The sequence below is a fragment of the Gasterosteus aculeatus genome, chromosome 4 (genome assembly GCF_964276395.1).
Source record: "Gasterosteus aculeatus chromosome 4, fGasAcu3.hap1.1, whole genome shotgun sequence".
NCBI lineage: Eukaryota > Metazoa > Chordata > Actinopteri > Perciformes > Gasterosteidae > Gasterosteus > Gasterosteus aculeatus.
In genome coordinates, this window is record NC_135691.1 from 24,862,284 (window position 1) to 24,874,780 (window position 12,497).

General features: G+C 42.0%; 1 protein-coding gene across 6 annotated transcripts in view; it reads right to left on the bottom strand.

Moving 5' to 3' along the window:
• uvssa (UV-stimulated scaffold protein A) overlaps nucleotides 1-12,497 on the bottom strand; it is a 43,737-nt gene that overhangs the window by 30,230 nt on the left and 1,010 nt on the right. For 3 of the 6 annotated variants that reach the window (XM_040174029.2, XM_078101462.1, XM_040174030.2), the window contains exons 2-8: nucleotides 11,979-12,157; nucleotides 11,303-11,456; nucleotides 10,832-11,008; nucleotides 10,261-10,381; nucleotides 9,681-10,055; nucleotides 8,345-8,454; nucleotides 7,920-8,048 (exon numbers count right to left, since the gene is read on the bottom strand). In XM_040174029.2, coding sequence (XP_040029963.2) covers nucleotides 7,920-8,048; nucleotides 8,345-8,454; nucleotides 9,681-10,055; nucleotides 10,261-10,381; nucleotides 10,832-11,008; nucleotides 11,303-11,456; nucleotides 11,979-12,088 — 1,176 coding nt within the window. In that variant the 5' untranslated portion in view covers nucleotides 12,089-12,157. The remainder of the gene's footprint in view (nucleotides 1-7,919; nucleotides 8,049-8,344; nucleotides 8,455-9,680; nucleotides 10,056-10,260; nucleotides 10,382-10,831; nucleotides 11,009-11,302; nucleotides 11,457-11,978; nucleotides 12,158-12,497) is intronic. The other 3 variants (XM_078101463.1, XM_040174031.2, XM_040174033.2) reach the window with 1 other exon arrangement.

A 12,497-nucleotide genomic window follows, 5' to 3' on the forward strand; every position in this document is an offset into this window, starting at 1 on the left:
TTGACTCCGCCCAGTGGCTATTCTGTGTGGAGTCTGCATGTTCTCCCCGTGTCTGCGTGGGTTCTCTCCGGGTACTCCGGCTTCTTCCCACAGTCCAGACATGCACAAGACATGCACTTCCCGATGTTGGCTGGGATAGACTCTGTGCAGGATAAGCGTTGTGCAGATGGATGGATGGATGTGCATGTTCATATATGGGTAGCCGTGTGGGATCTTCAACACAGAGTGACAAAAGACTGACAACAGCGTTAAAAACAAGGTCTAAACATGTAGAATGTAGGTTGAAAGTATGTTCCCCACAATTTGAAATAATGGAAAAACTACTGCCAGACTTCATTTGTCTCTTGGCAAGTTTGATGGGGCTGCATTTAAAAACCAATTCAATCTTATAAACCAAAAATTAAATGTAGTTCCCTGTGATGCCACTCAGTGCATCTGCTATTTATATGCTAATGTACACTCACACTGCCAAGGTCTAGGAAATTATTACTGCACAGCCATAAGTCAGGTGTACTGCAGGGGGAAGGGGGGAGTTGGTCAACCATCCCACAAACTTAAATGAGAGGAAGTGAAGGAAGGGGGGGGAAGGAAGGAGGACACAAGGAGGGGAAAAAAGCATTAGAAAAAGTCTCCATTGTCTCCCCAAGTTAATATTGCGCCCCAACCTTGCAACACACACACAAAATGTATTTTGTAATACAGTGCAATGTAAGGGTATATTTCCCTTAAGAGAGAGCAGGGGACAGTTAAGTTATCTTCATAAGACACATTATACACAAATATATATATATATATACGCTATATATATTGCCAACGCTGTGGTTCTGGATCTAAAAAGACAGAGACAAAAGCTAATGTTGATTAGGACAGGGTCAAAAATCTATAATACCTCCATACTCTTTCTGGGAAAAGCTTCACCTACGTGATTGTTAACTTTGGCAACTCTGTGTTAACTCCGACTTTGACTGCTAGGAACCTTGCCGTGACACAGCCAACTCTCCCTGACTCCCAACATTACAACAAAAACACGATCCTGTAGATACACACTCAAGACAGAAAATCACATCAAATCCAAAAAATCAGGAGAATACGTCCCCTTCTCACTCAAAAGACGGCGCAGGTACTGATTCAGGCTCTTGTCATCTCCCATCTGGACTATTGTAACTCTCTCCTGCAGGTCTCCCTGCTACCACCATTCGACCTCTGCAGCTTATCCAGAATCCAGCAGCTTGACTGGTCTTTAACCTTCCTAAACTAGGAAGTGTAGTGTGGGAGACACTACACTCTCTTCACTGGCTACAAATTGTAGCACTTAAATTGTACTTATAATGGCTCTTATCTATAGCAAAATTCGCTTATTTGATGAAATTGCGCTCATGTTTTTCTGAGTTTGTATCGTTATGGTTGAATGCACTTATTGAAAGTCGCTTTGGATAAGCGTCAGCTAAATGATATGTACTGTTTTCATCTTCAACTGTTTTAATGCATTATTTTTCTTACGTTCTGCTAAAGAATATGTTCTGCCATTAATTGCTATTACTAATAGCCTAATTACTAATGACCTAATTGCTAATTAGGCCGAAGACTTGCAGTGGAGTCCGACCCATTCAAGGCTTGATTTGCCACAACATCCCTGATCTCTATTACCACCTTGCACTCCTGTCCATTACTACCTAGAGAGGATCCCAAGGGATCCCTTACCATTGAGAAATAAGCCTTCCACTGCCCTCTGCATAGCTTATACTCTGCTGCTTGACCCCATTATACTCAAGCCCTAACCCCCCCCCCAAACACAGAGGCACAGACACATCCTGTCTCTGGGGAGCAGTCAACTTCTAAGATGTATAGGGGGACATCTTTATTTCACTAACCTAGGCTGGCAGGTCTATTAGCCAGCCCAGAGCTCCCCAAAGCGTACCCTGTCAATGAGCTTATTCTCAGCAATCTACTTCAGTTCCCCCTCCCACCTGTCTCAATATCTGATCAAAACAGTCATTATTATTATACATTCTCGCCTACGACCAAAGTCAAATTACCCAGTGCTATTCTTCATTTTCCTGAGGCCAACAAAGCTGTGGGAGGACACCTGGAATGTCCGGAGAAGCTTCAGGGGCCGTTCAAATACCCCAGGGAGTTTGTGGAGCCCAGTAGTGCAGTTTGGCCCTGTGGTCAGTGATATGAGATTGGTCGACCGATGTCAAGTATAACCAGAAATCAACCCATGTGAGTCCAAGTGGATCCATCAGTTCCTTTTTGGATAAATTATTTTACTTCCCTACTATCCCTGATGGAGCTAGACTGTCCACACTGGTGGACTCATTTTTACACAAACAGCAGAAGCACTCCAAACCATCAACTACTGTGAGTCACATGACACTAGAGCAATGGTTTCCAAATCCGGGTGCTCGCCCCCTTTGGGAACTACAGTGGGGCGCAACTTCATCAGCAACCAACCCACCCACCCACAATATAAAATACAAAATTTGTAGAGCTGCGACACCGCCGCTTCTTTAATGTTTTCTTACATCTTCACCATGACAAATCAATGTCCTATAACTTGTCTGACAAAATTTGGGATGGATGTTATGACACATGAGACATAACATTTGGAGCGGATTAGACAAAGTACGGCTGACTTACAACAACTTCCTGTTTTATGGCGAATGGTGTTTATTGCCGCCATGCCACGGCCATCAATAATAATAACGTAAGTTGAACGATAGGTCCTTTGCTCGGGCCCTAATGAATTACTTTGGGCTGGGTTTTATTAGTATTAAAAGGTACAATGCAATTTCCTTTCACCTATTTTCTTCAATTCTTTGCAATTAATTAATTCTATATTACTCTATCAATTAAAAACATCTGATGAACTATTTTTCTGATCAAACACCCCCTACGAACATAATGTTAAATGATGAATAGAGAAAATAGTTGTTGAGAACAGTAGATAAACATATTACTTGATTAGAAGTAAGAGAATGAAACAGTCAGATAATGAATGTGCAAAGGAAAAGGAAGGAGCATTGGAGGAGAGAAATAGAGGGATGGTCTTTCTTTGTTTATCTCCAGTGAGAAACAGACGGCCACATCCATTGTGCTGTGATAAGATGGGTTATCAGCAGTAAACAAGGCCTGGACCTGTATGAATGGAGCCCTTTGTGACTGAATACACTCTTAAAAACAGATTTGTTCAAATAAGTCTGCATGTCTGCAATAAGTCTCCTAGTCATGGCTCATACTGAAAACTCCTTTAAAACATGTTCAGTCATTCAATGAGAGCTGGATCAAGCATTCGTAGGGCTGCATGTTTCTCCAGATACTGTCGGAAGAATAACTTTCTTTAAGATGCACAACTGTTTGACAATGGAAAGGTCTGCTTCAAACTTCTTCACGCTTCTTCCATCAGCTGTTCTCACTTTCATTCAATAGACTAAAATACTCTGAGACAGTGGGTGGAGGTATGCGCCTTGCTAGTTAGTTTGTGAATGCAATTCATCATTAAACACTAGGAAAAAGGAGACTACTCTTAATGGTTGATATGTGGCTATCTTTTAGCTGTAAGCTACTACGTAACAATGCTAATCCATCAACCATTGTGTTGACTTTTTGCTAGACCGAGTCAATCGTTTGTTTGCTTCCAAGGTAAATGGTCTGTACTTGTATACCTCTTAGTGGCATTTCAAAATGTAATGTCATTATTCACATCCATTCGTACAGCGATGACAGGAGCTACCAAACAGTGATACCTGCACATCGGTAACTAACATACATCGGAATAATTCAAAGAATTTACCTTCTAATGTCTATTTTTGATCACTTTTCCTTGACCTTTGTGAAAAATGCCACTGAGTCGAGGAAAGGTGGCTAGGAGAATACATTAGAAAAAGACGACTACAGTGCTTAGGGAATCCGACTCCACTTTCAGTAAGCTAAATAGTAATGATGTTGTTGTTGTTATGATGTTAGTCACGTCAGTCTGCAGCGACCAAACTACAATTTCTCCGAAGATGTACTACAAAGAAGCGCATCTTAGATGCTTTCGTCCATGTGTTGTTATAGTGCCGAGTCATGCAGACGACATGAACAACCAGGTTCAAGTGTTACGGACTACTGGCTATGTTGGCCCTTTGCACCCCCCCCCTCCCCCGACTACTGGCTATTTTCGGCCTTTGCACCCCCCCCTTTTTTTGCACAAGGTTCCGGGTTATTTCACTCAATTGGGAACCTTCCTAAGCAAAAAGGACTATTCAAATCCAGCCATAATCTCTCCACCTAGTCATGGGTCTTTCCCAGGGCCTCTTCCCAGCTGGCGTGCCTGGAGAACCTCCCTATGGCGCCCATTCCGTTGAGCTCTTTTCCATTGTTTCTCAACCAGGACAAAATCCGCTGAGTAGTGAGATACCCCTGTAATTGGCCCACTCTCTGGTCTCTTTTGAAAAGAGGAACCACCAGCACGGTGTGCCACTCCTCTGGCACTATCCCAGACTTCCACGCAATGTTTAAGAGGTGTGTGATCCAAGACGGCCCCCCCAACACCCATTGCTTTCAGCATCTCTGGACGGATCTCATCAATCCCCGGGGATTTATCTACCTCAGTAACCAACTGTATGTCATATTCAAATACTCAGAGCATGTACTGAGCAGTCTTTTATAAAAAAAGGAAGGAAATGCCTTGTGCATTTACATTTTCAAGTCTTTGAACCTCATATAAACAGTGTTTCATTCAATAAACTAGCCTTGATAACACTCATGTCTCCTGTTCCCCCTTACAGGAGACACTTTGAGAGAGAAACCAATCGCCTGGCGTGTCAGTGGTTCCTCCCAGTAGTGGAAGGGCCTTTTAAGGCTAAAAAGGAAAAGTTAATTATGATAAAAGGGCTGTAAGGTTGTGTGGTTATCGCAGCGCTGAGCCTGCTGGTGTAGTAGACTGGTCCCTGACAGTGATAAGCAGGCCGAGCGAGGCGCCCAGCGCTCTGTCACTGTCACTCCACCTCTCTGCTCTGCTCAACATGGATCCACGCACCTCCACTGTTGGGCTTTTTCAAACGCATTCATTGGTCCTTTGATACCTGATACTGCATTCCATTTATCTTTTGATCTCTTGGAGCACAATTAGTATATAGTACAGGGGTCCCCAATAGATCGATTGCAATAGACCGGTCGATTGCCAAGGCAGTGTCGGTACATCGCCTGCCATTGAAAGAAATGCCGTTGGGTCACAACGTATACGCAGATGGCCGCGAGAGCTGACGGAAAACTTGGTTAAGCAATCCTTGCTTACCAATGACACAATAAATTTCCTTCAATGGCAGCCCCGCTTCTGACATATGAGAGGCTCTTTGTTTATTCTTACTGTAATGTTTGTGATGAGGCCTATCAATTAATAACTTCTTTGTTTGAATAAACATTCTGTCTCCCAACCCCTCCTCACCAAATTCCATCATTTCAAAATAAAAGCCTCAATGATTATCTGTACTTTAACGATGAATCTCAGAGTGAAGCGGTTTCGTTGAAATACGTATTCGTCTTTCAAATACTACTAACACATTAAAATAATTTCAGCTTTTTTTATGTCTGTATTAACAGCAGTGTTTTAATATTAATTTCTGTATTTTTTTGCAATTATTCAAATTTATTTCAGCTGTTTATTTCTGCTTTTTCAGCAAATCTATTGAAATTCCTTTCAGCTTCTCACATTTCTGTATTTTCAGCAATTTCAAATTAATTTCCGCTTTTCTAATATCAGTAATTTCAGCAAATGTATTAAAATTCCCTTCAACTTTCTGTATTTTCAGCAATTTTGTGATGTTCATTTCAGCTTTCAGCTTTTAGCATTCCAACGCATTTTCAGCAGGAAATGCATTTTCTAGTTTTATATCAATTCGTTTTGGGCTTACAGTATACAGCGTTGTTATTCCGTCTGGTCACCACTACTTCTCGTTAGTATCATTTATTTAGTAGTGTGGCGAGGAGACCGGCCGATGAAGGGGGTGAGGGGTCGATCGCAGACATTGCAGCACCAATTAAACCCTCTCAAATTTCAAGTATTTCCAGTCATACAAAGTCATGGATTAGGGCTACTCAAAGGTCTACAATATATAGTTAGAAGATAAACATGGACAAATGGGGAGTTGGGTGGAGGGGGCTCTGGGCAAATCCCACGCACTGCTATGTAGACGGCCATTTTCATTCATTGACGAAAAAACATTCTGATTATCACATTACACAACGGGCCTATGTGTGAGAGAACAAACTTTCTATTGTCTAAGTAACACTGACTAAGGTGAAACATTGTAGTTTTCCAAATGGCAAGTGCTATGACAACATCAGTCTGGCTAGTTTTCACCTCCATTTTGGGCCAACTCACACTACAGCAGATAGACAATGTTAAGCTAGATATAAAGGCAGCCAGATGGACATATCAGCTGTCAAGCCATGGGGCACATTAGTGGAAGTGAAGAGAATTAATGGGTACATCGTCCCCCTTGCTCCCCAATTTCTTCCCCCCATCTTTGATACATTATGGCTGTGCCTTGCTATCTTTCCTCTCCCAAACGTCTTTACTATTAGCATTGGCATCCTTGCACTCTCTATCTCCATCATATTTGCCTCTGGGAGAAATGTTGGAGCAAATAGTACTATTTAACAAATTAATAGAGAATAATAACAGTGAAAGAGATTACAACTTTTTTTTAAAGCCTTAACATTTGACTCGGTCTAGAAAACGGGCTATATTTCAACATATATCTTGTGGCAGCTCAGTAATATTCTTAAGTGGACTTCATTCTGAGCTGGCTTGTGCTCTTTCAGTTTTTCACAGTTGTTAACACAAATTCCTAATTAGCCAATCACAGGGCCGCAACTCAATGCATTTAGGCATGTAGACGTGGTGTTCAACAGCTCATGTGGGTTTTTGTGTTTCTCTAGACTGACGTAATCAGAGAGACTAAGATCCCAGCTGCTCTTTCTAACAAACTCCCTCCTCAGAAAGGGAATAGCTGTACTATGCATGTGAGGTTCAGTGTGATTTTGGTTTGTGGTGGGGCCCTGCCATCTGCTGGTAAAGCTCAATACTAAAGCCTAGTTTATGCTTCTGCGTTTTCAGAGCGACGCAGACGCAAGACCCCCTTGCGTGTTCCTTGCGTGCCTTTTCATACCTCCTTGCGAGCGTCGACCCATTTTTCTAGGCCTGCGTCGAAAGCGAAGCAAGCCCAAGGCTGGTCTGCTAACTACATACTTTACGGAGTCTCACATTTCCGTTTTCATAGTCCAATACCGCCATTATTAAAACGAAGAATGTTTACGAGAGAACGGATCAGATTGAAGAACTTTTGTCGGAAGAAATGCGTAAATATGACCACTTATACAAGCAGTCATTGGCGGGTTGTAGAAATGGGTTGGATTCATGGAGGGAGATCTCCCTCGGGATACAAGGACAAATACGGGACAAATGTGTCCGCGATGAAAAGCAGCAGTGTCGATGCACGGGGCAATAAAGTCTATGATAAATAATGTAAACAAACCAACGACTTCCACAAACAAAGACGTGACTCTCTAGGTTGTATTCGACTAAAACCTACAGTACTCCACCTATTGTTCTGGCGGTGAATTGCTCTGCAACACACGCAAGCCTTTTAGAACCATGAATTGAAACGAGTGCGTCGACGCAACGACGCAGAAGCATGCGCCAGCCTTTACAAATGATAGAGCCAAACCGATAGCCTGCAGGCCTGTCTTGTAAATCTAGTAAAACAACGGTCCTCTCCTCAGCCATTCACCACGAGGGATTTCCCTACACAAGTGACTACTACAAGAGTATAAGAATACTGCAAGCTTTGTTTGACTTGTTTTAAAAGTAGATGTATTGTACTTCAATCAGCTTAAACAACAGTTGGAAAATAATACTGTGTGTCACTCACCACTTGGCGGACTCTGGTCTGATAATCAATGTGAAGCTCTTGGTGTTTCTGCAGGGTCGCTTCCAAGGATCTTTTCAGATCCAGCGCTCTCCTTAACAACTGCTGCTCAGCACCTGACTTGGTGAAGACCTGAACACGCGGACCGACATACAGGCAGAAAAGACAGAATCAAGGCTTTCCTCAACAACCGAGTAGTAAGAAAAGTAAAAAAAAACAAGCGTTTGGGCATTGCAGATGTTTGTACCAGAGCATTTATTTGTGCAATATAACTGGGATCCACAAGTGCAATTCCCGTGGGGAAAAGCAGTACTAGCACCATTGGCAGTAGTACGAATAGTGGTGTAATGATGGCATTTGATTTAGAAACTCTAGGTTGTCTACTCATCTTGTGTACCATCTTCCACCCACAGTGTGTCTTTACTAACCTGAACCCAGCCCTGCACAGCTGCTAGATACTTGTTTGTTATTAGTTTATGGAGGTCTTTCACCGTGGAAACCACTGCCTCATTATCCTCCGTCTCCTTCACATGAAGACCTGTAGAAAGAAAGACAGCAAAAAGGGACATTTGATGATGAAGAGTTCAGACTGAACATTTCATTCCTAGTAAATAATGCCAGAATAGACATCCCAATGCCATACAATTAGCTAAGCTTTCAGATTTAATCATGTTTGCTAACATTCACCTTTTTTGTCATAGTTTTGTAGTTTGTATTCGAAATTACAAACAGCTTCATGGTATTACTGTACATGACAATCAGGTGTACCTCACCCAGTGCATGTATTTTTTCAACAAAATGGATAGAAAATGACATAAAAATGTGCATCTCAACAGGCATTGGGGCTTTCAATTTTTTTGGTTTCTTATATTTTGGTTGTTTGGCTTAAGGCCGGCGCATGCTTCTGCGTCTTTACGCACCGTTGTTTCGACGCACTTGTTTCAATTCATGGTTCTAAAGGTCTTGCGTGTGTTGCAGAGCAATTCACCGCCAGAACAACAGGTGGACTAACGTGTTTTTGTCAAAGACGACCTAGAGAGTCACGTCTTTGTGTGTAAGTCGTTGGTTTATTTATTTATTTATCATTAGACTTTATTGCCCCGCGCATCGCCACTGATGCTTTTCATCACGGACACATTTGTCCCGTATTTGTCTCCACAACTTTGTTCCTCTCGACCGGCAAACCGACGTTTGTGGCGATCTCCCTCCATGAATCAGAGGCCATCCGCACGTCCCTATAGTCCGCCAATGACGGCTTGTAGAAGTGGTCATATTTACGCATTTCTTCCAACAAAAGCTCTCCAATCTGATCCGTTCTCTCGTAAACATTCTTCATTTTAATAATGGTGGTATTGTGCTATGAAAACGGAAATTTAAGACTCCGTAAAGGATGTACAGTTAGCAGACCAATCGCCGCCTTGTGCGCTGCTAAAAAAATGGGTCAACGCAAGCAAGCACGCAAGGTGGTGTGAAAAGGCACGCAAGGGGCACTTGCGTCTGCCTTTTCTTGCGTCGCTCTGAAAACGCAGAAGCATAAACTAGGCTTTAGGGTCACCGTTGGTGGTTGATGGTTGATAGGGCCAAAAAGAAAGTGTGTGTGATTAAATTAAAGAACTTTGACAGCATCTTTTGTGCTTGGGTACTACTTTGTAACATAGGCCATGGGATAGCGACTTGTTGTAGTAGTTATTAAATGACAACAAAAGGGTAAGATTATAGCGTATTGGTAGCATTAGTGTGTGAGTGGATGTGAGCTCCACCCACCAGGACTAAAGTTCAGATCCAGATTGTAGGCGTGAGAGATGATCCCAGAGTTCCGAATAAACAAGTCTTTGTCAAGAGACTCGCCATCTTCTTCTTCTTCACTACTCGCTGCTTCTTCTTCATTCTTCCCCTCCCAATTGCCTTTCATTCCTTCTCTGCCTTCCTCCTTTTTTTGCATCATTCCTGCTCTCCGATAATCCTCCAGGTCTTTGCTGCAGCAGGGCTGTTCTTCAACTGATGGACATTCACTGGCTGGTTGGGAGCTGGGTGGGCTGCTATTGGTTTTCTGGATATCTATAAGGTCAAATTTGGGGAAAAGGAGGCTCATGCAGGATTCCATCTCTGTCATTGATGCCTGAATTTCCTGGTACGACTCTGACAGAGAAACAAAACATAAATGTCATGTTAAATCTTTTATTAATTTGGGAAACGAATGTCCATCCTTGATCTTCACAGAACCATTGCATTTTAGGGAGTACACTGGACTGCCCATTTGGTGTAGTTGAGTTGATGAAGAATCAGTTATTGTTGTTATTATTATCACTTGTTACAATAATTTTCTGACTGGTGTAGTGTTTACCCTCCATGTCTTTGGACGCTGCCTCCACTCTCTCCTTGTAGATTCGCTCCATTTTCCTCTGTCTTTCCTCCTCCCTCCTCCTCTCTGCCACTGTCCTGGACTCAGCACCCTGAAAGTCCACCTGACATGGATGACATGGATGCATCACACACAACATGTGAATCAATTTCCGAGATACCATTCAGGTAGATAAAAACAGTAGCACAGGGAAGGACTGACACTTAGCGGAGCAGCTTTATATCTTATAGTGCAGGGGTCAGGGGTTATATAGATAAACTTCACCAATCGCACATACTAAGCAGGCAACAAGTTTTTGGAAATGATGGAAGTCCCTTGTCATCTGCATGCCAAATAAGCTCGTCAGACATAGGCATAGGCACATCACCGCACAGCAAAACATGATTTTGATGCGTCATAAACAATAACCCAAACAGAAACCAGGTGATTGGAGTGTGAACTATTGATTGATGTTGCCTGTTTCTTATTTTAGCTTCTGGTTTCTTTACCTTTTACATCTGTTATGGTGTTTTTGTAAGTTGTATTATTGTGATGTTATCTGGATCCCTCTCACCTTCTTAACTTGTTTAAGAAAGTGGTAGCCCAATGCTAACTTTTTATAAGCTGCCCCATAAGAGGCATGCCATGATTGGACAGTCTGAATGGCCAGCGACCGGAGTTTTCTGGCTACTTCCTTAGGAGGGGGGAGGGGCTGCTCTGTGTCAGTCTCTACCGTCAACTCCAAGAATTCCTGCAGAAAGTGAGAGACAAATGGAAGAGAAGAACAGGTGATGGGAACATGACACACAGGAAGACCAATTGTAAAAGCCTACCTCACTCCACATATCTCACAGTTGACTAAAAATAGTTGACAAAAGCCCAAAATAACAGCAAAGTATGATCGGCTGACAGGTTTCACTGGCATAGAAACAGATGGACATGGTTGGTTGCACTTGCACCAAATATTGATGAACCAGTAGACAAGATGCTATGGTGTTCCATTTAAAGTCACTACTTGAGATGATCTGGTCTACATAGGCAGTACCTGAAAGTTGTCCACCAGCAGTGTTCTGAAGTGATGTGATCTTGAGAAGAGCTCACTGACAATCTGGAAGGCAGACAGTCGGACCTCAGCATGTTGTTGGTTAAGCTGAGAGATCACAGAGTGGTACACGTGGTCTATGCGGTCATTAGACACTCTGGGAGGAGCGAAAGACAGAACAGTTAGTCCGTACAGCATGTATGAACTTAATCATTCTAACTTTAACATGACTACAATGGTGGATTTAGGCAATTGTAAGTAAAGAAAGGTGACTTGTACATTATAATTGTCAGTACCACTGCCATGTTTTTTTGGCGGTAGTACTGAAGTTTTTCCTCTTAGTTACTTTAATCTTAAAGAATCTTATTTCTAGTCTCTAGTTTTTTCATTGAATATTCAAGACTTCTATCTCAGAGAATTGTCTTTGTTATTCCATGGAAATGTATGCTAAATCAATGCTGTGCAGTATATGTAATGTACAATGTTTCACTCACTATGGTAAACTATGGTGATATTTATTTTTTAACATCAAAGTATGCAGAGAAGAAGTGTAACGACAGCCATAATTCAGAATTCAATACAGAGTTCTGAGAGGAGGAACCACTTGAAATCAAAGTGAAAACGTACATTATTTCTCTGGGTTTCAAGAAACACAATGCAATAGTAGTTAGCAACATACTTGCAGATATTCTTGATTTCCTTCATGCTCTCCTGGTCGAGCTGTGGTTCTCCAGATGTGGTAAGCTGCTCCACCAGCTCTGACAGCCTGTCCCTCTGAGACCACTCCATCACGATTCATTAACACACTTGTGGCCGGGGATATAATAGTGACTCAAGGCGGTTACCTAAAGAGACGCTCTACAGAAAAACCATTCGATCAGACAGAATACAAAACTATCTAAACATTAGCTAAACTGGAAAAGTGGGATATGAATGCTGGTAAATAAAAACATGTCATGGGAAGATGTGAACAGTAACAAAAACAGAATACGGATGGGTTTCTCTGAAAAAAAATGTATTAAATTCAGCACACTGCACCAAGATCACTGATGGTTAACTTATTAAAAACTGCAATGTAATATTAAAACACATACCTAAAGAGTATTTCATGCATTACAGAATGTCTCCTCCCATTAGAAAAATCTGAATTACAATTGTTCAAGTCAATGCTTAAAATCGGCTATATTAAAGTTACATT